The following is a 27,154-nucleotide window of genomic DNA, read 5'->3' as shown; positions in this document are numbered from 1 at the left end:
TTGTGTACACTTTCACATGTCATAAAGGAGGTTTCATTGTCAATGCAGGAATCATAGAATCATAAAATCACAGAATGGTTTGGGTTGGAAAGGGCCTTAAGATCATCCAGGTCCAACACCCTGCCATGGGCAGGGACACCTTCCACTAGACCATGTTGCCCAAGGCTCTGTCCAACCTGGCCTTGAACACTGCCAGGGATGGAGCATTTACCATTTCTCTGGGCAACCTGTGCCAGCGCCTCATGACCCTCACAGGGAAGAACTTCTTCCTTATATCTGAGCTGACTTTCCCCTGTTTCAGTTTCAACCTGTCACCCCTTGTCTTATCGCTCTAAATCCTGTCTAAGTGATTGCAAGGGATAACAGCTATCATTTCAGCTAGGCAGAAGGGGAGAAATGGAAGCAGGAGAGTAACTTTTCTCTGGTCATGTTGTAATGTAATTTGTTTTGTTGGGTTTTCCCCCCCTTGTCAGTTCTTGAAACCTAATCAATAGTTTTTTGTTTTGGAACCAGTATGAAAATAAGGCAACTTGTTGTTCACCTTCATGTGGGCTTATACTGTAAAGCAGGCTTGTATATAGACACGTGTATGTCTAATAATGAAAACATTCATGAGCCTTCAGGTGGTCTCAGCTGGTATGTTGGAAGAATCAGCAAAGCAAATGTCTTCAAAATACACTGGCAAAAAGTCGGTGCATTTAATTTTTTTGGTGTTCTTCAATAAATCTTCTTGCTTTTCTGTGAGCCCGATTTCAAAGAGTATAAAGAGGAGAATCTCAGAGTTTGTGAGGAATGCAGCTTTTACAGTTTTTCAGATACCTGTCTTTTTGCATTATGTGATAGCCCAGCTTAATAAAAAATCTTATACTAGTTCTTATATTAGTTATATTAGTTTCTTTCAATTTATGCCCAAACAGATAAATAGCAAGTCATTCCTTTTTCTCAATAAAATATGCTCTTCCTCCGAATTTCTAATGACATAGTGTAGCAAGCCATATATCTTTCAGAAATGTTTCTTAAAAGCATAGTTTTTGACCATAAGTAACAGTACTACTGGTAGCACAACCCAAGACTCTTTGTAAGTGGTTGGCCTCAGTGTTGTGGCTGCTTTCTATCAAGGGCAAGCAATATGGTGGCTACCAGGTGCCACGCTGATCATTTGATCTTTGAACCTTTTTGTTTGTATTTTCTCCCCAATAACTGTCATCCCAGAGAAGAGCTCTGTCAACAGATACATGTTCTTCTATTATGAGTAAGAAGACAGGAAGATTAAGGAAAGCAACTTGACTTCAAACATGGCTCCTCCCTGCCCCAGAACAGTGTGATTATGGGATGCACTCACAGACTCACTTTACATGTTGTAAAGCCCAGATCAGGGAGTAAGCATAAACAAGGGAAATTAAATGGTGGAAGGAAAGAGAGTAGGAGAGAAAGAGATTGAGAGAGAGAAGCCAACAGCTTGGAAGGGCAAACAAATGTAAAACTGGGATTAGTATAAGGCTTCAAAGCTGCAGATTTGTCAGTAAGAAGAAGGAGTCTACCAAGTGAAGCTGAGAACAAGGATCATGCACCTGAGAAGCTATCAGTCTTTCTCAGAAATAACAACCTTTTCTCAGAGTTTTACCACTTTCAATTGACCCATAGCCAGAACTGCAATTAAACTTCAATATATTTTATAAAAAATAGTACTTAGTTTACTTTCACATATGTGAAGAGATACAATTGCACAATGGTGGTTACAATGGTAGAAATACACTGTTGATAAAATGTTTGCAAGAGATTTAAAAACATACCGTACAGCACCACATCTGAAATTGGGTGATGGCAAAATGAATCAGACTCCATGTCCAAGTCAATGAAATTCCTAAATCTTTCTTTTGGAATAAATAAAAAAAATACAATGTGCAGTGTGTGTCTGGTGCTACCTGAAGTTGAGCAATAGATTCAAAACAAAAATGAGGTAAAAAAAAGACATTCATGCATGTAAGCCACTGTTGTCTCTGACTCTAAAATAAGGCAGGTCATAATCTTTTAAAAACTGTCTTTAGCTACTTAAATCCTCTTTAGTGCTTTTCAAGACAAGGTCTTGAGCGACCTTGTAGAATCATGAGTTAAGATGCTTTTATTTCCAATAGGTCATTTTTGACAGGTTCAGCCCTATTTGAAATGCATTATATGGTTGAAAATGTTGCTTTTCCTTAATGAAAAAAGAAATGTAAATTAAAAGGAACTGAGAGAGGTGGATGTTTTTAGAATTTATCACAAATGACACTGCTTTGAGGGAGGAAGGTGAGGGAAAAGGAAGGGAAAGGAAATTATGTGTCATCTTCAGTTTTAATGATGTGGAAAAGGGTGACGTTAAACAGGACTTGATGTCCATTATTCCAGGCATAGAGAGCTCTATCTCTTGCATTGTAGTCAAGCATGGATATATGAAAATACTGATTATGGAAAGGAATGTCTGTATACTCGTAAGTAGAGGTTTTTGTGGAATAAGAATAGTAGACCTTGGCTCCTGTTAAGTGAGAGTTAGTAACATATAAGGTGCCACAGATCATGAAGGATTCTCCAGCACTTCTCTTTGGGTAGCCTGTGCTCCAGCTCTTCAGCACCTCCAGTGTATCCTGGTTTAGCTGGCTGATGACAATGTTGCCTGCATTTTGGTTGGTGGCATACACAGCCCATAGCCCAATTTCATCTGCCATCAGGTCAATATCGGAAAAGCCACCCCAGGTGTAAGGGTAGACATTGTGAAAGCCAGCATACTCAAGGCTACGCTGTGCAAGCACCCGCCCAGTGTCAAAGCTGTATTTGATGATGATATTGCTCTGATACTTGTTGAAATAGAGGGAGCCATTGTAGACAACATGGTTGGTTCCTGCCCATTTGAATGGAAGGTTGTATGTCCTTGATTCAGCCCCACTGACAAAGTCTGCAATTGATTTATATTCACGGACAATTTTATTGTTAGTGTAACTATCCATGTACCAGACCTGGAAAGAAAACAAAGATTGCGAGTAAACACCTGGAACACAATCTGTGGTACGTGATCATGATATGGCATGATGGATACATTGCAGAAAAAGAAGGAAACAAAAAGATTTTAGGTGTGCAGCAGGCTATCAAAGTACAATATTGTCCAATTACTGCTACAAAAGCATGAGGAACTGTTAAGTTTCTGAATCAAAACTTACCTATACAGGTGACCTCTCAAGAAGACTGTTACTAACTAAACTACAGTGTCTGCATTTTCAGAAAAATGTAATTTTGGATTATTTAGTGCTTGGGCATCTACTATATGGGGCTTGCTTAAAGATATTCCCCGAGACTAATAATCGAAGAGGGAGATGGGAAATGGCATGTGAGCTAAGCTTGGGTTTATGCTTAAGAATAAATTTGGTTGATTTTTTTCAGCTGAACCTCTAATCAGTGTGAAATAGTGTCTTCTTAGGACCAAATATAGTAGTAATGAAAGCCAGTAAAGTTTAGGAACCTTTTTTTCCCTTAAAACAAAAGAAAACAAAATCAATACTTTATTTGTTTTTAATGTTCTGTATGCCAGCTTCCATTCCCCCATTTTTATCTTCTTTGCCTTTTCTCCTGTTAGTTTGTCAGAGGACAAATTGAATTCTAACTAATAAAAGACCAGAATCATTTCGGCAGTGGGGGAATGTGAAGGCTGTCTGGGGAGGGGGCCACAGCAGGGAGAAGGTGCTGGTGGAGGTGAGGGCCCATGGGCACTGGCACTCTGAGGGGGCAGAAGAAACTTCTTCAGGCAATTGAGGTTCCTTGGTGTCAGTAATAAACCTTGATGGACACAGCGGGCAGAGGAATGCTGTACACATTCTTCAGTTATTACCATTTCTATATTGCCTTTTCTATTGCCTTTGTTTTTTCCTGTATTCAAAAAATTAACCTTGTGGGTCTCATACAAATGAAACCTAGTGTTTTGACTTCAAAAGTGCATTTGTGAAGAGAGCACCTCCTCAAAGCTGTGGCCACCTCGGGATCCTATTGCAGATCCAAACAATAATACAACTTGGATCTGAGGTGGCAAAATGGTCTTGAATATAGCTTATATATATCTGGGGCCTAATCCTGCAGATTTTGACTGTGCTGCATTATGGGTTATGCTCTTGGGTGAAAGTGTTGATATTTGTTGTTATATTACTTGGGTTCTTAAAGACCAAGCTCAATTAAACACGGTAGGATGAAAAAATGTATGTAGTTGGTTCAGATAGGTGTATGTCATCCCTGAAACAGTTGAAGAAAGTGGCCCAGAAGTGCTTAGCTAACTGTTGTCTTCTTTGGATATTTTTGCATGAACACTGTTGCCTTTTCTCTGAAGTTATTTAACAGTGAAAATGATGGAAGTAGCAGAAACATGAAATCATAGAATCATAGAACAGCATGCTTGTGAGTGGAAGCTCCTAGGGGGAAAATATACTTTTAAAGATTAAAATAAAGTAAGTGAAACTCCAGAAGGACACAAAGATACTCAGTGCCTTAACATACTCGGTTATTTTTCTCTGATGCTAATGGATCTGTCATCCAGGCTCCAAATCGGGTTCCGGATATCTTGACTGTAATGGGGCCTGTAATTTTCATCAATTTGCCACATGCTGAAATTAGAAGAACAAATACATTAATGCAAATAATTACACACCTCTCCTTGACATCGGTCAGAGCAGAAGACCAATTGCTCTAAACTAGATAGTGGCTCCAGGGGATTTAGGCTTATGTTGAAGATGGATTGTCATCTTCACTGTATGAACTTTTCCCAATTGAACAGTAATATAAATATGTAAAAATATTCAAATAAAAAAATCACTTATGTGTATTTTTAGGCTTATATATTTTAAAGCACAGTTAACATTTTTCTGGGCATAAAGTAAAATACAACCTACTAAAATATCTTTCTGCACTGAACTTTTATTAAGAAATGAAAAGAAGACATACATCCCCTTCACTTTTGCCTTCCAAAAGCTCAATGCAAGGCTAGGATTGATGGATGTTTCAGTTTATCATTGACTAGGGTAACCAAGGAGGGGTTAAGGGCGGACAAGAAATAATGAGCTTGTAATCAAAATGTATCACTGTGCAGCAATGCCTGTGTGTGACTTCCCTGTGGTTACACACACACTGTTCCAGTATGAGGAGCCTGTCTGAAGTTAAGAAAGCCAATATGAGAATTATGCAGCAACCTTGGCTATATTAATTGGCTTCTAATCCATTAGGTTGTCTCATAATATGACTGTCTGCTAGGAAATAATGAGAGTCAATATGATCTTGGATGCTGACGTTCCTAACAGTCCCAAATCTATATTTCAGGAGACATTAATAACTTGCGTATTAGCAACAAGCCCCTGGTGGAGTTTGTATGTTTACTTAGAGGCTTAGTATCACACAGTGGTGTGTTAGTGATTAGGTGAAATAGCATGGTTTTAAAGAAAAGATGTTCTATAAGAATGTAAATGTACGTAAATGTTCTATAAGAATGGAAAAAGAAGTGACATGTTTCATTTATTTTGTAACATAAAAATAACTACTTCTCCATGATACGTAGTTGTTCTATATTGTATAGCCCTATCCATCTAGGAAACATGGAAAACAAACTGTATCTGGTGTTCATAGTGAATCTACTCAGTTCTAAAGAGAAGGCACATCAAGCCTGGATTTTCTACTTTATGTAACTGGCAAGGAACGTGTTGTGCAAGTCTGTTTCAGTCGAACAGAGGGAGTAAATGCTGTGCTGCCAACTCAGGGACTGCTTGCAGGGATTTTGTTTATGGCCAAGGAAGTGGGGTGTAATGGAAATGAAGATAACTGAGAACATACTGAGAAGTCAGTGAGCAGGGTAGGCTGTGTCTATTTTCTGGGTCAATAGAAAGGCATTATTATTCGTATATCTCAATCTATGTATCTCACAACCTTTTGAAGATATTTTGGAACTTCCCATGTTAAAGAATCTTACAGATCTTCTACAGTTGGTTATCCCAGTACATAGGTTTTTATTCTGGAATTCTTTGTAGGTAGGCTGCTAGTATCGTGTGCTGAGTGCTGTTTTTCTGCAGCAGTCATCTGCTATTAGCTTGGAAAGCAACGGAGTGTATCCTACCAAAGTGAAAGCTTTTATTTTTAGATGGTATATTAGTTCTGTCTCAGAAATAGCTCAGAAATAAGCATGAGATAAACTCAAACTGCAGAGGGATTTAATTTGGAATCTTGCATAAAATTATCAGAAAACTAATAATGAGTAGGCAGAAATCAGGACTGTTTAGTTTTTAAGATAATTATAACAGAGCGAATGAGTTAAAGGGCAGGGAAGTTTTTTTTACTGGTTGAAAAGTTTTGGTTTATAGCAAACCTTTGCTCTTGAATTCCCTGACAGGAGGACTGGATGCTAGTGAGAAGGCAGGTCAAATATATCTCCATACTAGCAAATGTCAGGAAGTTCAGGAGCACTAAGGAAAAAAGTGATATTTCTAGGCATTTCTTTTACCACTAAGAGGTTCACCTGGGGTTACACAGAAAAAGAGTGGGGTTTTTAGAAGCACTCAGACTTTTTGCTTTGGCTTTGAAAGAAGCAGCTACCTACATTAGAAAATCCTAACCATAATGATTGCAGTACTTGGAAAATCAAACCTCTGAGTGTTTTCCACCCTAAATTGAACTGTACAAGAAACATCATATCATGCACTATCTGGGTGTTTGTGGCTTGATTCATCTCCTGTAACAGTTTTGTCCTGTGGACTCCTGTAAGTCTTTTTGTGATTTCCTGTATTTATTTATGTTAAGGAAGAATTTGAGAGTGAAGTGACCATTAAAAAAGAAAGTAGATGTATTACCCCTGTAGTCTGGGAGGGTCTCTGGGGCAGGACGCATCTGGAAAGCTGCTTCAATGCAAGCAAATACGAGGGGAAGGTTCTGACATACCAAATGGACAGGAACTGTTTTGAAGGTAGCTAGGAATAGGTAATTGATAGTCCCAGCCTCTGTGATGCAAAAGAATAATGGTAGCTGCTATACATACCAAGTGAATGTAGCATTTATAGAAGGGCTAGCAAAGGAAATAAAATCAAAACATTGTCTCGGGGTGTTCATAAGCATCATTATTCTATTTATTGTAGGTAATAGAGGAAAATGGAGTGGGGTTTTTTTTCAGTGGTTGTGCAAATAACTTCCAAGTCTTTTACTACTTGCACTTTTCTGCTTATGGTCAAATTTTTCATAACGTTGTAATGTAAGGGAATGAAGAATTAGTTCTTGCTTTAATGGGTGTATGTCTGTTGTCCTGCATAATACAAATCCAGGAAGCACTATAGTCTAGTTATTAAAGCTTGCTGAGAGTAAGTCTCTGGATTCTTCTGCATGTGTGAAATGACTTGTCGTATAATCTTTGGGAAAGTCATTTATCCTCCTGTGCTGCTTGTTCCGTCATCTACAAAATGGGGACCTAGTACACAGTTTTGTACTATGTGATATTTATAAAGTTTTTCAAATCCCAAAGGGAAGCATGCTTTGGAAGAACAAGCACCGCTGCAATCAATAAAGTAATCTCATGCCTGCGCTAGTACCTCTTCTGCCACTGGTGTAGCAGCATTTCTTTGAATATATAGAATATCCTACTTTTGAATTTATAACTAGAAATGTTACTGTAAAATATTGTTTCGATTCTGCATTATAATCAGATGGGGCTGCAAATGACTGCCAGAAAAAGACCCATCTGTGCATTAAGTATATGTGAGTTTGTGGTGTGCACAATCATATGCACTCTATTGCTACGTATTTAGTGGCATGCACTCTTCTAAAGTTTTGTGGACAAATTTCTCAGCAGCTTTAGCCTGACTTTTGTTTTACTACAAAGATAAGGAGCAAGTTTCAGTTGTCACAACTGTTGTGGTAATCATTAAACCTCAGTGAAAGTAAGACAGCTGCTTACTGTATGTTAATGAGCATTGAAAATGTTGCTAGTGCAGATGGAAGGTCCCTTTTAAGTGGCGAGGGCAGTATAAATAATGCATTCTATTGCTGAAAAACACCTGCTAGGGAGAAAAATGGAGAACAGCTATTACACATGCTGGTTAGATAATGATATTGTGAAAGCAACAAAATCTGTGAAGATTGGAGCCAGATCCTGTGGCACATTGGGACCAGTCTGTCCTTTGCTGCTGTAGGCTTCTGGGCATCAGATTGGCATGGATAGTCACAGCTGGATCATCTCCAGTGTGATGAATGTGTCTGGGGAGAAGGTGTAGGCAGCAAAGTGGTTTCTCCTTTAAGCTTGCTGATCTGAACACACAATACCAGCTTTCAGGAGTTACAGTAAGCCTAGCTGAAACTGGTTTTGCTTTAAAAGGCACACAAGGGTAGGCTAGAAATACAGCCGGTCTATTAGTAGGTGAGCATAAAATTCGTTTAAGCATTTAAGACCATAGAATAATGTCAATAAGGAATAAATCTGTATTAGAGCTTGAGAATGCCAACCCCTTTTTAATAATGGATGTGCTTAATAATCTATTTCATGCAAAATTTTTCTCGCTATTGTTAATATACATAATTTTAATAGGGTGTGTTACAGGAATTCAGGATAGATAGGAGGGGAAATAAAGGGGATGAAAAGTAGGGAAATAACCCGTGTGAATACACCTAGTCATTCTGATGTATAACATTTATCTCATATAGTGGTCACTTCACTAATCAATCTTACAAGAATATGCTGTAAAAAGCAAAGAAAACCAAGATACTCCTTAAAGAGAAGTTGATGATCTTCTGGAACACTGACTCTCAGAAAAGACTGTCTATGAATTTTCTTGCAGTGCAGCCATTTTCTCCTGACTGCCTCCTATCAATGCTTTAATGTGCTATCATGTATGTGTACTGAGGGGAAAATAGGATCATAAGAAATTTCTGCTTGAAGAAGTCTTTCATGTATTTTAGCCCATCATCACGGTGTTATTTCTAGTGTAAAATTAAGAAATTGAAAAGAAATCTCATAAGAGGCTAACCTAACCTAGATTTTTCTCATTCCATTGCCTCACAAAAATAAAGAGGCACTCCATATCAGGTTAATAACATATTTTATGTCATTTGTAGCATTTTAAAGTAAACATCCTGTTAACTGAGATACTGGTCACAGGACTGAACCCTGGAATTCCTAATTTATTCATATTCAGTGTTAATTTACAAAGCATTTATTTCTCTTAGAGAGAAATGCCAAGAAATTGTTAACTTACTCAGCTTTTTCATGCAGTCTCGAAGCCTGGTTTCTAAACTGAGTACACGCTGGTGTAGTTCCTCATAGTCATAAGCACCAATTTCTTCCTGAATCCCAGTGAGAACAGTAGACAGATTCCGAATTTCCTCCTTGAACTGGGTAATTAATTTGGCATCAGTTTTGTATTGTTCCAGAACTGGGATCAGTGGCAGGAGCTCATCCATCTTTTCTTTCAACTCCTGTTAAAGGCAATCAGATGTGCATTAGAGCTGTTTAAAGGACTTCAATCCTCTAATTTCTTGTTATGTAACATTTATGCCAGATTATTAAAACGACTTGAAAATGATTATTGATTTTAACTACAGATCTACTATTAGTGTATTGTGAAAGACTTGGAAACCTCAGACTTAACGGTAGTAGGCAGTAGATAAAATGCATGAGACAATAGTTTTTCTACTGAAAGTATACAATTACCTTCATGTGATCTGAACCAAACCTGCTAAAGGTCTGACTTTGCATCCCCCACTACATGTGTCTTTTTTGAGAGAAGAGGATTAGGCCTGAATACACAGTGAGGCTCAAGGAGATCGTGCCTGTTTTATAGTGCTGTCATAGTTGGTGAGCTGTTCAATTCCATTTCACTCCTTAGAAGTACTGAATTCATTTTTTTTCTCAATGGCTGTTGAAGACTCTTTAGTTCTGTTCTGGCCACAGAGATCTTTCTTCTGAAGAAAAAATTTGGGGTTCTTAACTGTGCTTCGTTTCTGTCATCCTGCACTAGATGCCTTTGAACTTCCTCAGTTGATCTCTCTTCTGGACTATCACAAATCATTTTTTTGCCATGTGCAGTTGTTTTTGCACTGGCAATCCTATTCTTAAACATGGATTAAATAAAATAAGGTCCTACTTTGGAATCGCTGATTCCCCCTTTCACAGACTTTTGCTGAGTCTCATACATTGAGAATTTGTCTCAGTTTGTAACCATTGCTGGCTGCTTATTTGCTGTTTCTTCATCATCCTTTTTAATGTGCTCATCATAGGGGCTTTATTAAAATTAAACTAATTGTCTGAGGTTGTTTTCTGGTTGATTATTATTCTGTAGAAAACCCCCAAGAATCCTTGCAGCCACAAGGTTTTGCTTTATTGAAAAGCAGACAGGGTTGTCCCTGCACTATCAACTATATATAGAGATTTGAATCTTTTTATAATTTGAGGAAACAGCAGGACTTCCATGAGCAAATGCCAGGCAGACATGAGGAGAAGCAAGCCTGGACAAAACAAGCCAAACGATGGAAATAAAGTTGTGTTAGGTACTAGCATTAAGTGGTAATAGAGATTGGGAACAGATGAGGACACATGGGGAGAGGCTATTGAAGGGCTTAAAAAAATCAGTAGCTGCAGTAGTCAGCAGGTTAAAAGGGAAAGCAGAAGAGAACTAGGTGGAAGCCCAAGACAAGAAAGAGGTGCAGAAGCAGATGTGGTCAGAGTTTAGTGTAGTCACTGACATGTGTGAAGACATGCACATACCATTTGTTGCATCACTTGTATTAAAGGATGCAATGAACAGGGTAGAACATTTCCAAACTAAATGCCATGAGGATGCCCAATATATTTTGCTAAGGAGAAGTGGAAGAAGCTCATAGGCAGGGTCAGTATTTTTGCTGCTTGAGGATCTACCTCTAAATTTTTGCCTCTCAAACATGTTCTAAGACAGCTTGTGAGTTCTGCAGTATCTCTTCATCACCTAGATAGTATATCCATACTGGTTTAACAATTGCTTTCATACCAGAATTATTATTTACTCAAAATGGAGACTTACATTCGTTGTTAGGAATTTTATTTTGCACATAGGTCATCTTAATAGCTAAAAAAGCTATTATAAGCAGACATATCATTATAAATAGATTTGAGATTATTAGGAGTTCTATTCGTTCTATTCTCAAGAGGTCTTCCAATTACATTATAGTAGCAGAATTACTGAAATTAACACAAAGAAGAATCTTTTTGCTTACAGGTAAGGCTATTTTTATTTCACAGTTTTTATTGAAAACTTGAGCCTACTTTATGCCTGTTAAAATGACTATTTTTTCCTTGGTGACATGGAGAGTAGGCTTTGTGACATAGAAAGCAGAGCTCCAGAAGCCAAAGTTTTTGTTACTTCATTTTGAACTGATGCACTTAGGCTTCGGTTCCTTGGGGCAGCAAACTGCCAAAAATCATGGTTAAGCCATAACGGAAAAAAGTGCAAAGCTTGTAAAAACTCTGGAGATAAAACACATTTAAGAGAGTTAGTGAAGGTAACTTATTCCTGAAAGGATTTGTGCCAGATGAGGTACCATTTGAACAAACTGCTGTAACTTTTTTGTGTCAATTGGTATCTCCTGCCTGCCGTAAGTGCAGTATGACCATATGCTCAAGTATGATCTGGATCGAATTTGTATTCTTTGGCTCTCATCATGATAGAACCACAGTGATCTCACTTCAGTAGATGATGTCAGCCTCACCTCTGAGCCTGGCAGGATCTTGGAGCAGTTTCTCCTGGAAAGCAGGCTAAGGCACATGAAAAACAACGAGGTGGTTGGTGACAGCCAACATGGCTTCACTAAGGGGAAATCCTGCCTGACCAATTTGGTGGCCTTCTATGATGGAGCCACGGAACTGATGGACAGGGGCAGAGCAGTTGACGTCATCTACCTGGACTTGTGCAAAGCATTTGACACTGTCCCGCACGACATCCTTGTCTCTAAATTGGAGAGACATCAATTTGATAGATGGACCACACGGCGGATAAAGAACTGGCTGGATGGCCACATGCAAAGAGTTGTGGTAAATGGCTTAATGTCCAGTTGGAAACCTGTAATGACTGGTGTCCCTCAGGGATCAGTGTTGGGACCGGTCCTGTTTAACATCTTTGCTGATGACATAGACAGTGGGATTGAGTGTGTACTCAGCAAGTTTGCTGATGACACCAAGCTGTGTGGTTCGGTTGATACGCTGGAGGGAAGGGATGCCATCCGGTGAGACCTTGACATGCTTGTGAGGTGGGCCGATGCCAGCCTTATGAATTTTAACCAAGCCAAGTGTAAGATCCTACACCTGGGTTGGGGCAATCTCAGGCACAGCTACAGGTTGAGTGGAGAAGAGATTCAGAGTAGCCCTGCAGAAAAGGACTTGGGGGTGTTGGTTGATGAGAAGCTTAACATGAGCCAGCAGTGTACACTTGCAGCCCAGAAAGTCAACCGTATCCTGGGCTGCATCAAAAGAAGCTTGACCAGCAGGTCAAAGGAGGTGATCCTGCCCCTCTACTCTGCTCTCGTGAGACCTCACTTGGAGTACTGCGTACAGTTCTGGTGTCCTCAACATAAAAAGGACATGGAGCTGTTGGAGCAAGTCCAGAGGAGGGCCACGAGGATGATCAGAGGGCTGGAGCACCTCACATATGAAGACAGGCTGAGAGAGTTGGGGCTGTTCAGCCTGGAGAAGAGAAAGCTGCGTGGAGACCTCATAGCAGCCTTCCAGTATCTGAAGGGGGTCTACAAGGATGCTGGGGAGGGACTCTTCCCTAGGGACTGTTATTGTAGGACAAGGGGTAATGGGTTCAAACTTAAACAGGGGAAGTTTAGATTAGATTTAAGGAAGAAGTTCTTTACAGTGAGGGTGGTGAAGCACTGGAATGGGTTGCCCAGGGAGGTTGTGGATGCTCCATCCCTGGCAGTGTTCAAGGCCAGGTTGGACAGAGCCTTGGTCGACATGGTTTAGTGCAAGGTGTCCCTGCCCATGGCAGGGGGGTTGGAACTAGATGATCTTAAGGTCCCTTCCAACCCTTACTATTCTATGATTCTATGATTCTTTGATGTAAAACTGGGTTTGGTATTTTCCTGGTAAAGAAAATAATCGTATTGGTTTCTGTGACACTCCTAGCTTGTTGCTATGATGAATGCTAGAAGAACTAATTTGTATTGCAACATGGATAGGTGGTATAAATATTCTGGCACTTTGTGCCCGATGATCTGAGAGGATATGCTATATACGGAATGATCTCCTTTGTCTCAGGAAAGAGAAAGAACTGGAATTTTAGTAGATCAAATTTCAGAAAGCCAACAATATATTGTATTATGTTGACCTTTTAAATCACTCTATAACTTCATTGGCTAGAAAACTGGTTTATACTCCTGGCAAACCGTCAAACTGAAGTTATCTGCATGTCCAGTACAAATATTGAATATTTAAAAGGTTAGAGTACTGCAGAAATCTGCTGCCTTTGACATTGTGTACCAGACCTTCAAATGTTAGTACTTTGTTGCCCAGGAAAACTGTAATGAGAATATAGAACGTATAATGGCATTACACTAATTGTTGTTATTGCAGAAATGAGTGATGAAGGGAAAAAAGGTGGAGAAGTTTCTTATGTGAAAATAACTGGAGGTATGTGCTCAAACTCTTAACTAAGAAGGATGACATAAAGTTTGGTAGTCAGATCATTAGCGTACTTAATTCCTGATAGTATTAAGACCCATTGGATATTCAGTCTCATAGAAATAAATGAGACCCCTTAGCTATGTAATTGTTTAGGTATTGAACTTTAGCACCAATTAGAAAATTAAGTCAATTTTATGTGAACTTCCATGAACAAAAATGTTCTTAACGTTATTTGCATATATATTTGCTTAACATGATGTGATGCTCAGAATGTATTTTCTAGATCCTATTTTGCTGTCTTGCAGCCTTGAAATATCAGTTTGACAGACTTGATATTTGAAGAACTTAAATATGCTCTTGTACCATTTTCTCCTAAAGAGTTACTTCAGATAGCTTTTTCAGAATACACAGTGCTATTTCGTAATCCCTGGAACCCTCCTTCCTCACAAAAAGATTGGCTTGTGGTTTTTGTTCTCATTAAAATTCCTTGGAAGCCTCTTTTTAATCACCCAAATGTGAGTAGGTCTGATTGCCCTGCTCCCCATCCCAAATTTGAAATAGCAAACCTTCAGACATGAAATTAGATCTTAATTGTACTGGATAAAAATGACAATAACCTGATTTATTGTAGGCTTTCTTACCTTCAACTGCAGTAAATGTCAGGCAACAGTAAAAGTGCAGAACTGTCTAGCTGTTTGCTATTAACTCTATTGGATGTCCCCGTTTATCACTGGAGTTTGAATGAATATAAATTTCTCAATATGACATGCATATTGATACAGAACAAATAGGAATCTGTTTATAGTGCCATTTCTCTAATGACTTAATAATTAATAGTTACTCCTTATTACAATTAAATTGAACAGAACAAAAGATTATCATCATAAAGGAAGATTTATTACGCTTTTCTTTCTAATGTTGCTCTTGTATGAGCATTTTGAGCTGAGATCTTAGCAGTCCATGCATTGCTGCTTAGTACATTGCTTCCAGCAGGCTTTCAAAGTTATTGTTAAAATAAAACCTACTTGAAAATGCTTTGTCATTAATGTCTTCCGATCATCTTCAATTTGCCGAAACTTGGCCTTCAGCCCTTTCATTTGTGTTTCCATTTTTAAAACATACTGGAAATCCCTCTGAGTCCGTAGATTTAAAACTTCAATAGATTGAGACATATTCTGAACCTGTTAAAGAAGAACACTTTCTAAATGCACTTTCTGTTGCTATACCTTTTTTTCCTGGCTAGGTAGGTAAATGTTAGGCAATAATATGTGCTTATGTCCATGCTTTAGTTGTGAGTCATTTATACCACAGTGTAGTTTTAAATTCCATAACTGTTCCATAAATTCCATAAGTGTTCCATAAATTCCATGACAGTACAGAAATTGGGGAACAGGGCTGACAGAACTATCAGGAGCAAGACCTTAAAGAAGTAAAGAGAGAGATATCCTTTCAGCACCATTATCAATGAGCTCAATAAAGGCTTTTAGACAGTGGAGTCTACTTTGACATTTGTAGTAGATGCTGACTGTTTTTCAGGATGTGCTAGATAGCACGTGTTTCCTCTCAAGCAATTTGGGAGGGACAGGACTGAGATTTGGAGATTTTGGTTAGTATGAAGAGCATGGTTTTTTATTGCTAATAAATAATAATTCAGTATAAGGAAATCACGAGACTATCCAGAGATAAGCTGGAGTGTGCCCATCATCAAATAGGTGTTTGCTCATAATTTTGTAAGTAGGTATAAAATTAAATATTTTACGCAACTGTCTCCTTGGTAGAAACCCACATATTTTACAGATGAGTAGTGTGAACGTTCAGGTAACTTCTGTAGAGCAAGTGACTTTGTAGCTGTAGTGAGCACTTTTACCAAGAATAACTGTATTCTAGAGTAAAAAGCTTATGTTATAAAAGCAATGTTTTTGCCAGTCATAAAAATAATACATTTTGCAAGTGCAATTATTCTATTTCAATAAGTGGTTTGCTTTCCCAAAACGTGACCAAAGTAGACTGCTGTAAATGTATCAGGCACCTTTCTAATAAAAGACAGTTCTGGCAATATTCCTGTTGTTTTCAAGAATACGCAATGTTTGGACTGATACTCATGTCTGAAATGAATACATTGTGACCTATGGAATGTGTGGGTTCAGCAAATACTCTTCAAATACTCTTACAAATAGTGTATTAGTTATGGAACAGTTGCCATTAGCAGTTCACAGAATGTATTTTTAATGAAAAAAAAGGTAATATTTCTTTTTTTCTTTGCTTTCTAATTGTTGAAAGCAGGCAAATGAAGTCCTTCAGGTCTTGGAAGAACTTTCTGTTTCCATTTGGCAGAAGATGCATTCACATAGAAGCTCTGATTAAATGACTGTGCATGGAGGTAGTGTAGTAATAATATGACATGACATACCCATAAATACCAGAGTTCTAATCATAAGAAAATAGCTTTTAGAGGCTTATGATTTAGGTTCTTTTTTGGGGCAGTTCGAAATTTATGTTGAGGCCTCAACATCCCTCTACCTCCCACCCCAAAAGAAAGCAAGAAGTTTTTACATTAATATTTGAGTGTTTGGGAAACATGCTAGAGTAAAGGCTCTGGGGGACTGAAGCCTTCCTCCGATAAGTAAACAGATAGCATGAGGGGAGGTAGCTCCTCCTCTGTATGCTGGTTTGCCAATGTTCTCTCCCAGCATCTCATGCTATGGGCTCTGTCACAACCTGAAACTAAGTCCCCGACGAAGTTCATTGAGTTTTATGAAGGGAAAATACTGAGGGGATCTGGCACTGTATTAGCAGATTTTTCTAGAGTGATTTTTCTATAGTTAGAAAAATGCTGAAAATTGTATGCTTAAAAAATGTATTTTTAAGTCTACATTTTATGTCGCTTTCCGCTCTCTCCAGCCTCAGGTTTCCTACCACTAGCTGTGATACAATAACTGTCACCTTGGTTACTTACACAAGGGAATGCAGAGGAATAGTTATTGTTGATGCAAAATAACACTGCGCTGGTTTTACTTACATATGCAGTAGTGGATAATATTCAAAATAAGATTTGGGGTGTTTGGGGAAAATTTGCACCACGAGATAATGAATAAATAGTATTATTTGAAGAAAAAACAAATAAAAATATTAGAACTGTTTCTCTTCTGTACAGTCTGCTTTGCAGTGCTGTCATATCTGTATCTTGTCATTTGTTGATAGGAGACAAGGAATGACCTTCAAGATTAGGTTGTGATTTAGTTGTGAGTCATTTATACCACAGTATAATGATTGAAGCAGTAGCTGTAGTTTAAATCCCACAGCAACTAGCTCCTTTGAGATGGGATTTGTAACTGGTTTTACACAGAAAAATCAGTCCTGTCTGTGTGTGTAAGGAAGAATTTTGGGAGGAGTGAACAAGAGATAAGATGCAGCTTCGGTTTGCTAGATAAGTAATTTGCATTGGGGAAGGTGTGATAGAAGGAAAATAGACTAGTGGTGATCAGTGGCAAGAACACAGGTAGGGGATATATCCTGAAGAAGTATTTGTATTATATAATTCTTCAGTACTCCATCATGTATTAAACTTTGAGGGAAAGGAGTGGATTTCGGTGGGAAATGTAGTGATCAAAAGGAGGAGTTTTTTGCGGGAAGACTTACCTTCTCTAGCAGTTGTCTGAGTTGCCTGCTTTTGGCATCTCTTGAACACAGGTTTTGTTCAGGTGCAACAACAGTGCAAATACAACGGCCGTCAGGATCCTGGGCTGAGCTATAAACTTGCCACCCTTCCTTGGGGCTAATCTGAGTCTGTAACAACAAAATAATAAGTAAAGGGACCTGAACTGATATTTTGTTGTCGTTGTTTGAAAACTCACTACCTCAGAGTATTTTTAAACTTGCAATATATGCTTGCAGTGATGTCAACTCTCAACAACTGATGAGATCGGGGTTTTCACACTGTTTTGTTCTATCTCTCACCTCTGTAATGGTTCTTGAGAAGTGTCCAGCACACACAGTTTCCAAGGGTGATGAGAACAGTTTTCGGCTTGCGATTCAGCACAAACTAGGTGATTTAATTCTTTGCAAAGGGATGTGACAGTTTTTCAGCAGCAGAGAACAAACATGTCCTTTCAGCCTGAATGACTTTTGCTTTAGACTAATGGAAACAACAAAGACAGGAATGAACAAATCAAAAAGCCCAAAGAGGGAGCACTGTGTATGTGACTCACACGCTGGGAATTGGCTCAGCAGCAGTTTGGAGTGTGGGGTAACAGGTTTGCTTTTAAAGACGCAGCATGCAGAAAACCATTCTTCGTTGACTTCTACTGCACAGACACCAAAGGGAAGAGCAGCTTGCTCCAGGGTGTGTGGTTAGTTAAGGGGAATGGTGGTCATGGCAAGAATGGCACAGTGCAATTAAGACATTGCAAATCCTTCACTAGGACAGAATAATGCTGGAAGTTTCTAACCTGTTCTTTTTTACAGCCACCATGACTGAGAAAGAAAACCAAAAAAAAATCACATTTGCTTACAGAGCAGGCTAGCAATGCACTGCAGTTAAAGTCTGTGTGATACCTCGTGAGACTAGGTATCTGTCTGTCTAATGGGATGTATAGAAATGCACAGCATAAGAGTGAGAGAAAGCAATAGAAATAGATGATTGAAAAGATTCAGGTGATGGAATGAAAACTAACGGACACCAGAAGTGATTTTTCTTTTTTTTTTTAACTTTCTTTTAAAACTGTAATTTAAAGTTAATATTGCTCATTATTCATTCCTAATAATACAGTACTGACTACTGAGTTTCATAGTACAGGTGCTAATGATGCCATGAAGTAATTTTGGGCTGGACACAGTTGGAATCAATTACTAGTTACATTATAAAACTGTGCTCAGTGTCAGCAGTGAGAATGATTATTTAAACTTGCAAGCTTAGATATTGATGCTTTACTGGCAGCTCAGTGCAGAATTAGTTGCAGAGTTCCTCACCTCAGAAGAGGTGCATGTCCCTGTAGACTGAGGTTAGAAAAGAGCACAGACTTTTCATCTTCAATGACTCTTCTGAAGAAGTCATTGAAGATAGCAGTGACCCCTTCTACTGTAGTTAATTGAGAAATCAAAATGGTATTTGGATAAAAGGGTATTGTTCTCGTGTTTTGCAAGGAAAACCGAAGGGTCATAATGTAGATAACTGCAAAAAGAGGACAGCTGAATTTGCCTTCAGGTTTGCTAGAAAAGTGTATCCAGAGATCAGTGCTAAATTATACTGCCTCTCTTTACCTTAACTTTTAGGGCTAAGGGAATCTAGTTTAAGACATGGAGAACAATACACACTAGACAAAATTACATCTGCAGAGACCATTTAAATTGATTTTGAGCAGCTACTAAAATTGTGAGCTTCAACAAGTGAAGCCTATCAAGGCTGGTAACCCTTGTGAAGTGTAAACTCTATTCATACCAGTAGTTTCCAGGATACTCTATAGAACTTATGCCCAGACAGTGTTGTCATGCAAAAGCAAGGAAGTGTAATTCTCACTGAAGTTCAGCAACCCACTCAGGAGCATAGAGTTTGTGATTATAGTTCCTTTAGGACAGAAATACTTCACATGAGTTTATGAAAAATTGTGATATTTGAGCCTTATACCTGCTACGTTTAGATTGGTAGCAACTGGTTTTGCTGCATTCCAGTAAGTTTTCTAAAGTAGAAATGTATGAGATACCAGGATCATGCACAGTCTATAGTAAAGCCATTATAATCCAGGCTGTGTTATCAAAGGTACTTATGTCATGGGTATCTCTTTTGGCTTTACCTAAGGGAAAACCCGCAACTTAACTGATTGACTTAGCAGATATTTTCTTATGGTGTCTAACATATGGCTTGATTTGAAAAAGTAACTGATATTTGGTAAAATATTTCTCACAATGACAGACTGTCAGGCCCAATCTGGTTATTTGCTGCCTCTGCATAAATAAGCACTCACATAGTACTCCTACAGTTTAGGCTACAGTTCTTTTTGGTATTCTGTGGTTCCCTGTATTTGGGCTATTAGGGTTTCTTCATTAATTAGGCTGAGTGATCACAGAGAAAAACAAGTGTGTCTGTAGGTTCTGTGTTATTTTTTCAGTTTGACATTTAACCCCTACCTCAAGTAGAAACTGCTGTGCCATGCAGGGAACGAGCTAGAAGACATTAGAACCTTACAGAAGCTACTGAATCTACTCTTCAGATGCAGGCTTACTGCTGACAGGCCTTAGTAAACAAGCAGGGAAAGAACGAACAAGTGGAGAATAGCAACAATAATTATGCTAGTTCTTGAAAATCTGGGAAAACAGAGGAGTCCCTATAAAGATCAGTATTAACCATTGCCTTGGCAGGCTGCTGTGCCACAGACTCACTTCACTTACCTCCAAAATATTTAGTTTTTCACTTGCCCTTTTATATATTCTGATAAAACTCCTACCTCCATTTTTACTAATGACAGGACAAATGGCAGTATGTATACTTCAATATGGTTGCTTAAATATAAACAGTATATTACCAGTTTGTCTTGTAATTTCAATCCTGGACTGAAAGAGAGCTCAAAAGAGGAGGCCCTTTCCCTGATCCCACCTCCTTGTACAATTCTTCCAGAAGGGAGGAAATTGGGAAGTTTTGGTTGGTTTTTTTTCCTGGTACTATATACACATTTATAAGCTGCGTATCTGCTAGGAGAGACATTCTGGAGAAGTGCATGTGCTGCACTGTTCATTGGACAAGCTGCCAGTGGACAACTCTTGATGGCAGTTAAAAACCACTCAGTGATGACCTCAGTATTACTGAGCACCTGGAGCATGAAGTCTCTCAGCCAACATCTAATGTTTAGAGACAGAGAAAGATCACAGGTTTGTGGTGCTTGGTTTTATGCAGAAAGAACCCCACGTGACTGAAGTTTGTATTTGTTTTACTTGGTAGATGTTGCCAAGCTCAGATAATCCAGTTTTTATGCTAATTTCCTGGCTATACCTCTTGAAACACAAAATATGCATGTAACTTCAATTCAATGAGTGCAAAGAGCATCACTGAAATAATACTTAGCAGGCATTTACATCAGCAGTGCTCTGTTGTAGCCAAGGGAAGCATGACAGTTTACTTGGAACCTGAATGTGTTAACATGTATAAACACGTGTGTGTGTATGTATAATTACATGTTTGTGTATGTTATAATAACTAGTGTGCATCTTGTAGTCAGTTGTAACTTTAAACTTGGATTTAAATGTGATAGAGAACTTTATTACTTATCATATTGCCACAAGAACTAGGAATATATACTGTCATTCAATAAGCATAAGTGAAATTTAAGGAAAATAAAAGTGAACTTTTTCTTGTCTTCTCACCAATTCTTGCTGCTCTAAACCACAACAGAATTCTTTCTCACAGCACCATTCAATTAATTTTGAAGTAGTAATATTTAAAGTCTAAATGCAGTGATTTTCTACATGCATATATTCAATTAACTAAACATCTATAAGTAAATGCATCCTTTTTAGTTACAACTAAAAAGCTAAGTTCTGAGCATAGTGCACTACTGTACAAATAGTTAAATTTACATTTTACATAACATACTATTATGTAAACATCTAGTTGCAGTCACACAAAAAGATACAGAGTGTTGTACTAACCATTTAGGAAAATGGTATTGGACTTTAATTTATGGATACCAGTATAGTGTTCCCTCTTGTCCAATTTAAGTATTACTTTAATTTTTAGGCTTCTCATGAGTAGTTAATCACAGCTTTTCTGTAGGTCTTTATTAACAGAGGCTGCTGTATGTGAGCATCAATGATACAAAGTGCTGTGTCATTTGTATTCTTCCCATATCAGTCTTTCTAAAATTCTGGCACCCAGCCTCCCAGTACCAATTTTATTGTGTCTCTAACAGCTGTTTATTTGCTCAACTGTACTCTGATGAAGAAAAATAGGAAAGAATCAGACCTCTTCCATATTGTAATGAATAGCTAATATATAAAATTATTCAGACAAAAAGAAACCTACTGCCAGGTATTTTTTTTTTCCTTAATAATGCAATACATTTTTCTAGAACAGCAAACATAGGAAAAAAGGTCAAGACAAATGAAATTCCTGTACTATTTTTAGCATTTCACACTCAAGATGAAGGCATTTGTTCTGAAATATTTAAGGATGCTATTTTAAAAGCTTTCTTTTCATAGTAAGATCACAACATGCTCACCAGTGTGCAGTTTTATGATGCCCAAAGAGAAGCATGCATTAAGTGCTGACAGGAAGATTAGTAGCTTAGAAAGAGATTTACAAAGAGGCAACAAACTAAAGCTTTTGCTGGCACTTAAATACTATTTCAGCATTAAGATGGCTTGCAACACATCAGAGCTACTTACTAGAGTACCTGAAGTGGTAATTCTGGTGGTGTTTAGTCCTACCAGAGATGGGAGAGTTTGGGACATCCAGTTAGAGATCATTGCCATGGTACTAAGGACAGCACCAAGCTTCAGCAGTGGAGGACTCATTGCTGTGGAGCTAATGAGTTTTCATAGTGACTGATTATTATCCCAGTGCAGGCTGGCAGTGAGAGGCATGACTGCAGCACAACATCCACAGCATGAAAGATCAAGCTACCCAGCTTGAATAATCCATTAAAAACACTCGTATCCTTATTTGCCCTCTGTCCTTCTGCTCTTACTAATACTTCTATCTCATGTTGACAACTAACTAGTTTCTATGCTAATAATCATTGGAGTTTCCAGTGGGAGATGGCATAGGGTGAACTACCTCTTTATAGGTGCTAGAGAGTCAATTAGCATTGAAGTAGTTCAATCCTCTCAGCGTGGTATGTGTTCCTGTCTGAAATGCAAAAGCCCAATCACAAATCCAAAACCAAATAACCCTTCACTCCCCGTCATTGCTTTGGTAGAAGTATGCTCAGGTCTATTTCTAAACACGATACTATACTTGTCCAAGTGGATGGGGAAGGGGGAGAACTGTCAACCTGCCCGTGAAAACACCAGAAACCTTTTTGGACCTTCCTTGATTCGCTGATCTCACATAAAATTACAAACATCAGTGACTTCATTATTTGCACAGCTTGTTATTAAGATATTTGTTGTTCATAAAAGAATATTGAAGCAGTAAAGATTCTTATTTCTCAGTGTTCTTGCTATTTTGAAGGTTTTATGCCAAAAGTTATTGCTACATCCAGGGCTGGCAGACCCCACATGTTTTCATTGTCATTTGGATGTGAACAGAGGACAAATTGTGGGTTGCATATGTAGCATTCTGAGGCTTCTTTTGGCTCTAATCTGCTGTTAAATCTACTGTTCTCTAGTGCTGTGGATATCCAGGTTCAGTGGCAATTAACCTTTTTCATAAATTGAGCAAGTATAGGGGGGAAAAAAACCCCAACAAACCTACACCAGAAAAAAAGATTGTAGAAATTATTGTGCTGGTGGGGTAGTTTTTCATTTTTAGGATTATTTTTAAAGGACAAAATGCTGAGCAGGGATTTCTAACAGCAATTATTTTAGAGAGAACTTGCTTTCAAGTTTGAAGAGAGGTAGAAGACTGTATTTTTTCCAGAGTTAGTCAGGGACTTTGTTTCTTAGTTAGGGAATTTGCTTCCAAAAGCCTGTATTTTTCTAAAGGAATTTAGCGCTCTGTATGAAGGAAACCTGTAGTGAAACTGGAGTAGTGCGTTCTTATAGCAGTGCGTGATCACAAATAAATATATTTATTACAGTTACTAAAACCCTGCAACTAGTTTTTCAGCTTCTCAGAGCTTGTACACCAAATTCAGGCTAGAATTTTCTCTTCCAGTGTTCATTCAGAATTACTTCAATAAATCTCTGCATTTTAACGAAGACACATTAATTTTGTGAAAAGAAATTGAAAAACAGATTCAGAGCTATTTTATAATCTTGTAAGGAGTCTTCCAGCAATAGAATACAAAGACACATTTTGTGTATCCAAGTATTAAACGTTTAGTGGGAGTCACACAGTAAGGTGAGCTGTGAAATACTCAAAAAACCTAATTCACTGAAGAGATGCATTTGAAAACGGTGAAAGCACATGAGTTTGCTTCTATACAGCTTCTGCACAGGAAAATCATCTTTTTCTAGCTTCTCTAGTAAACATTGCAGTAAAAGACCTAAATATGAAAATGATAATTCAATGCTAAATGTAGTAGTTTTATTTACCTGTAGCATGTTGAATGCACACACTATTTTGCACGTGTTTAGACTTATTTCACATAGTTTCTTTAGTTGATACCAAATCTCCTGGGATAAAATAACACACAAGGGCCATTGTCTCCAGAGAACTTGGACTGCTTTCAAAATATTAACTGATAGCTTGAAACATTCTTCAGGCATTGGAACAGGCTGCCCAGGGCAGTGGTGGAGTCACTGTCTCTGGAAGTGTTCACACACCGTGTAGATGAGGCCCTCAGTGACATGGGTTAGTGGTGGCCTTGTCAGTGCTGGCGAACGGTTGGACTTCATGAGCTTAAAGGTCTTTTCCAACCCGATTGATTCCATGATTCTATGTTGATGTCTGAATACGAAAACGCGATTTTTTTTCTCAGTTCCAAAAAAAGCATCCCATTAAAAAAATGCTGCACTGGGTCAGTCTCCTTGATCCATTTAGTTCCTTTCTCTAGCAATTCCCAGAAGTGGATGCTTAGAAGAGGAGTATAAGAAGAGAACAAACACATAGTGATACTTTTCTTGGTGTTACCTTCCAGCAAGCTGTGGTAGTTACTGTGCCAGAGGTTACACCTTTGTGTTCTACAGCTTTTCATGATGCTTTTTTCCATGAATTTCTCAAGTAACTTTTAAACTCATCTGTACTTCTAGAAGGAACAACATCCACTGGCAAGGACATCCACAGATTAATTGTGTCTTATGTGAAAAACATACGTATTAGAAGTCCTGATTTGATTGCAAATTTGAAACATCCAAATCTGCAATTTTCCATTGAAAATAAATAAATAAATAAATTATAACCTTCATTTGCTTGCAACAATCAGAATTGCTTCCAGCTACTTAATAGAAAAATGCATTTGGATACTGCAAATATGATAAGCCCATGAAACAACTCAGTTTTGTTAAATCTCATGACACTGTTGATACCCTTAGAAAGCCAGTGGTGGCTCTATTTTATATTGTTCTGTTGATTCCAAAGGAGCCAAGAGCAGCATTAGGTTTCATAATCAACTTTTGTAGTGGTGTTTGTACTCACCCTCTGGGGTGTGTTCTAGGACCTTGGCCTCCTGCTTGTCTGGAGTAAGCAACTGCTACAATACACTGGCTCCAGCCAAGCATCTGGGTTACCTTACTGTGAAAACCAGAGTGCAAAGACAGCTGGTATGTGCTCTGTTTCAGGCCAGGATGGCTTGTGGTGGTACAGGGATGTGCTGTTGGATGCAGAGCCTCAGAAGCACTCCTGCATTTCACAGTTCTGATTAACTCAGCATATTTCCTGTATTTCAAGAGATACATTTCAGAAAAGCTTGGCTTTTGCAATGGTGGCCATTACATACACTTTTCTGAAGACAAAGACCCTGTGGCAAGACACCCTTGATAGGGAGCCTTGAGACAGAGGTCAGTCAGGCATTACCTCAACATGATGAAGGGCATAGCGAGCAGAGGTGTTTGAGTATTTGAAACAGTTCGTGTTTCAGTGGAGATAGGCTCAAATTTGTCCACTGATCAGATGTGGATATTGATCTGTCCAGAATAACATCAAGAGTTCAGGCTTTTTGCTGAACTGTTGCCTTTCATTGGCAATTGCTCAGTTTCATTAATAATTGCATCAATTACTTCCAATACAGACGAGGTAACATTTGGCAATGTTGCATCATTTTCTAGTTTTATTGGGTTATTCTGAAGTCCCTCAGCATCCTCTCTAGACCTAACACAAAAAAAACAATTGCCATTCACAAGTTTTATCACTTTTTTTGTTATGTCTTCTTTCAGCAGTTTAATAAGTATGTTAAATTCCCAAGACATTTCCTTAAGGTAATGATAGATTTGCGTTTTTTTACTGCATTGTGCTGCAGCTGTTAATATTTTCGGTTTTCTTCTCTTAAACGTTTTCTGTTCGTCAAAGGAACATAATTGGTCCCCTCCTGACAGTTTTAACCTTGGACAAGGCACTTTCAAAAGACAATAAAAGGCTTTTCTGAAGTTCAGATGAATAATTACTGCTGATTATCCTTAATCCAGTTTAGTTTGAACTTTTGCAAAGAATGCTATTTGTTTGGTTATTATGAGTATTTCAACTCCTGCAAAAAACACTGGTTATTAATGATTACTCCTAACAGATGACACGCTGCTTGGTTCTTGTGACAGTATTCATTAATGTAATTTAGTACTTTATTTTCTTCCAACTAGTTTACCTGCTAAAGAGAAGACCTGCTGCCCTGTGATTCATAGTATTGCTGCTAGATACATCTTTAAAGAGTGTAGTGAGAGATAATCCTCTAGTACTCTCTGCTGGCTATATAACTTAAAATCATCATATAGTTGGTATCTGGTTGGTATCCGCATGGTGCTGAAGTTAGATTCCCTATTACTGCACAAGGGCTTTGAAAGCACATTTGCACTACAGTGCAGGGATGATGGCAGCTTGTAGAGGTGCATGAGTTTTCTAACACAGCTCCAGCCCAGGAGCTAGCAGTAGAGTAGCTTGCACTGGAACTCTGTAAATCATAAGTATGTGGCAGCTGTGTCCTATACTGCTGCAAATTTCATGCTAAACTTGGGGTTGTTTACATAGGCTACACCTTTCCCCTAGACAGGGATGTTACTTATTCAGTGTAATAGTTAATATTCTACATATCCAACTTCCTCACTTTATGCACCTGTTTGTCTAATAGTTGATTCAGAGTAATCCCAGATTGGTTTGGGTTGGAAAGGACCTTAAGATCACCCAGTTTCAACCCCCTACCACGGGCAGGGACACCTTCCACTAGAACAGGTTGCTCCAAGTCCCGTCCAGCCTGGCCTTGAACGCTGCCAGGGATGGGGCAGCCACAGCTTCTCTGGGCAGCCTGTGCCAGCGCCTCACCACCCTCACAGGGAAGAGCTTCTGCCTTAGATCTAACCTGAACTTCCCCTGTTTCAGTTTGAACCCATCACCCCTTGTCCTATCGCTCCAGTCCCTGATGAAGAGTCCCTCCGTAGTGTCTTTTTGCAAGAGAAGGCATATGTGGGAACAGGAAGTCTCTGAAAAGGTTACTTTCCTGAACAGTGGAAATACCGGAACTATATTTTGTTTGTGTTCTTATCAGAACTGTAAAAATGTCCAAGAAATCTTTCTGTTAAGGAACTAAAACTTTAATTTTAGTAGTATTTTGCCTTAAATATTTGGCTAAATTAACAAATAGCAAGCAAATAGTGGAAAATTTTGGAGAGAAATACATCCGAAATCACAAAGCTCCTGCCAGAAACCACAGAAAAACTGGAGTTATTCTCCTATTGTTAGGAAGTAGAAACCAAACTTTGTTATCTGTGTTTCAGTTCAGCTCT

General features: G+C 38.5%; 1 protein-coding gene across 2 annotated transcripts in view; it reads right to left on the bottom strand.

Annotated features, from left to right (window-relative positions):
- Positions 1-1,651: 1,651 nt before the first annotated feature.
- The window catches only part of OLFM3 (olfactomedin 3), a 60,400-nt gene continuing 34,897 nt past the window's right edge, over positions 1,652-27,154 (bottom strand). The window contains exons 1-6 of one of the 2 annotated variants that reach the window (XM_030494788.2): positions 17,594-22,224; positions 17,276-17,422; positions 14,662-14,817; positions 9,237-9,456; positions 4,516-4,622; positions 1,652-2,993 (exon numbers count right to left, since the gene is read on the bottom strand). In XM_030494788.2, the coding sequence (XP_030350648.1) occupies positions 2,316-2,993; positions 4,516-4,622; positions 9,237-9,456; positions 14,662-14,808 (1,152 nt within the window). In that variant the 5' untranslated portion in view covers positions 14,809-14,817; positions 17,276-17,422; positions 17,594-22,224 and the 3' untranslated portion in view covers positions 1,652-2,315. Of the gene's footprint in view, positions 2,994-4,515; positions 4,623-9,236; positions 9,457-14,661; positions 14,818-17,275; positions 17,423-17,593; positions 22,225-27,154 lie in introns of those variants that run through there. The other variant, XM_030494787.1, reaches the window with a different exon arrangement.

The sequence above is a fragment of the Strigops habroptila genome, chromosome 8 (assembly GCF_004027225.2).
Source record: "Strigops habroptila isolate Jane chromosome 8, bStrHab1.2.pri, whole genome shotgun sequence".
NCBI lineage: Eukaryota > Metazoa > Chordata > Aves > Psittaciformes > Psittacidae > Strigops > Strigops habroptila.
Note: the sequence above shows the minus strand (reverse complement) of the source record. Positions and strands in the feature narration are given on the sequence as shown.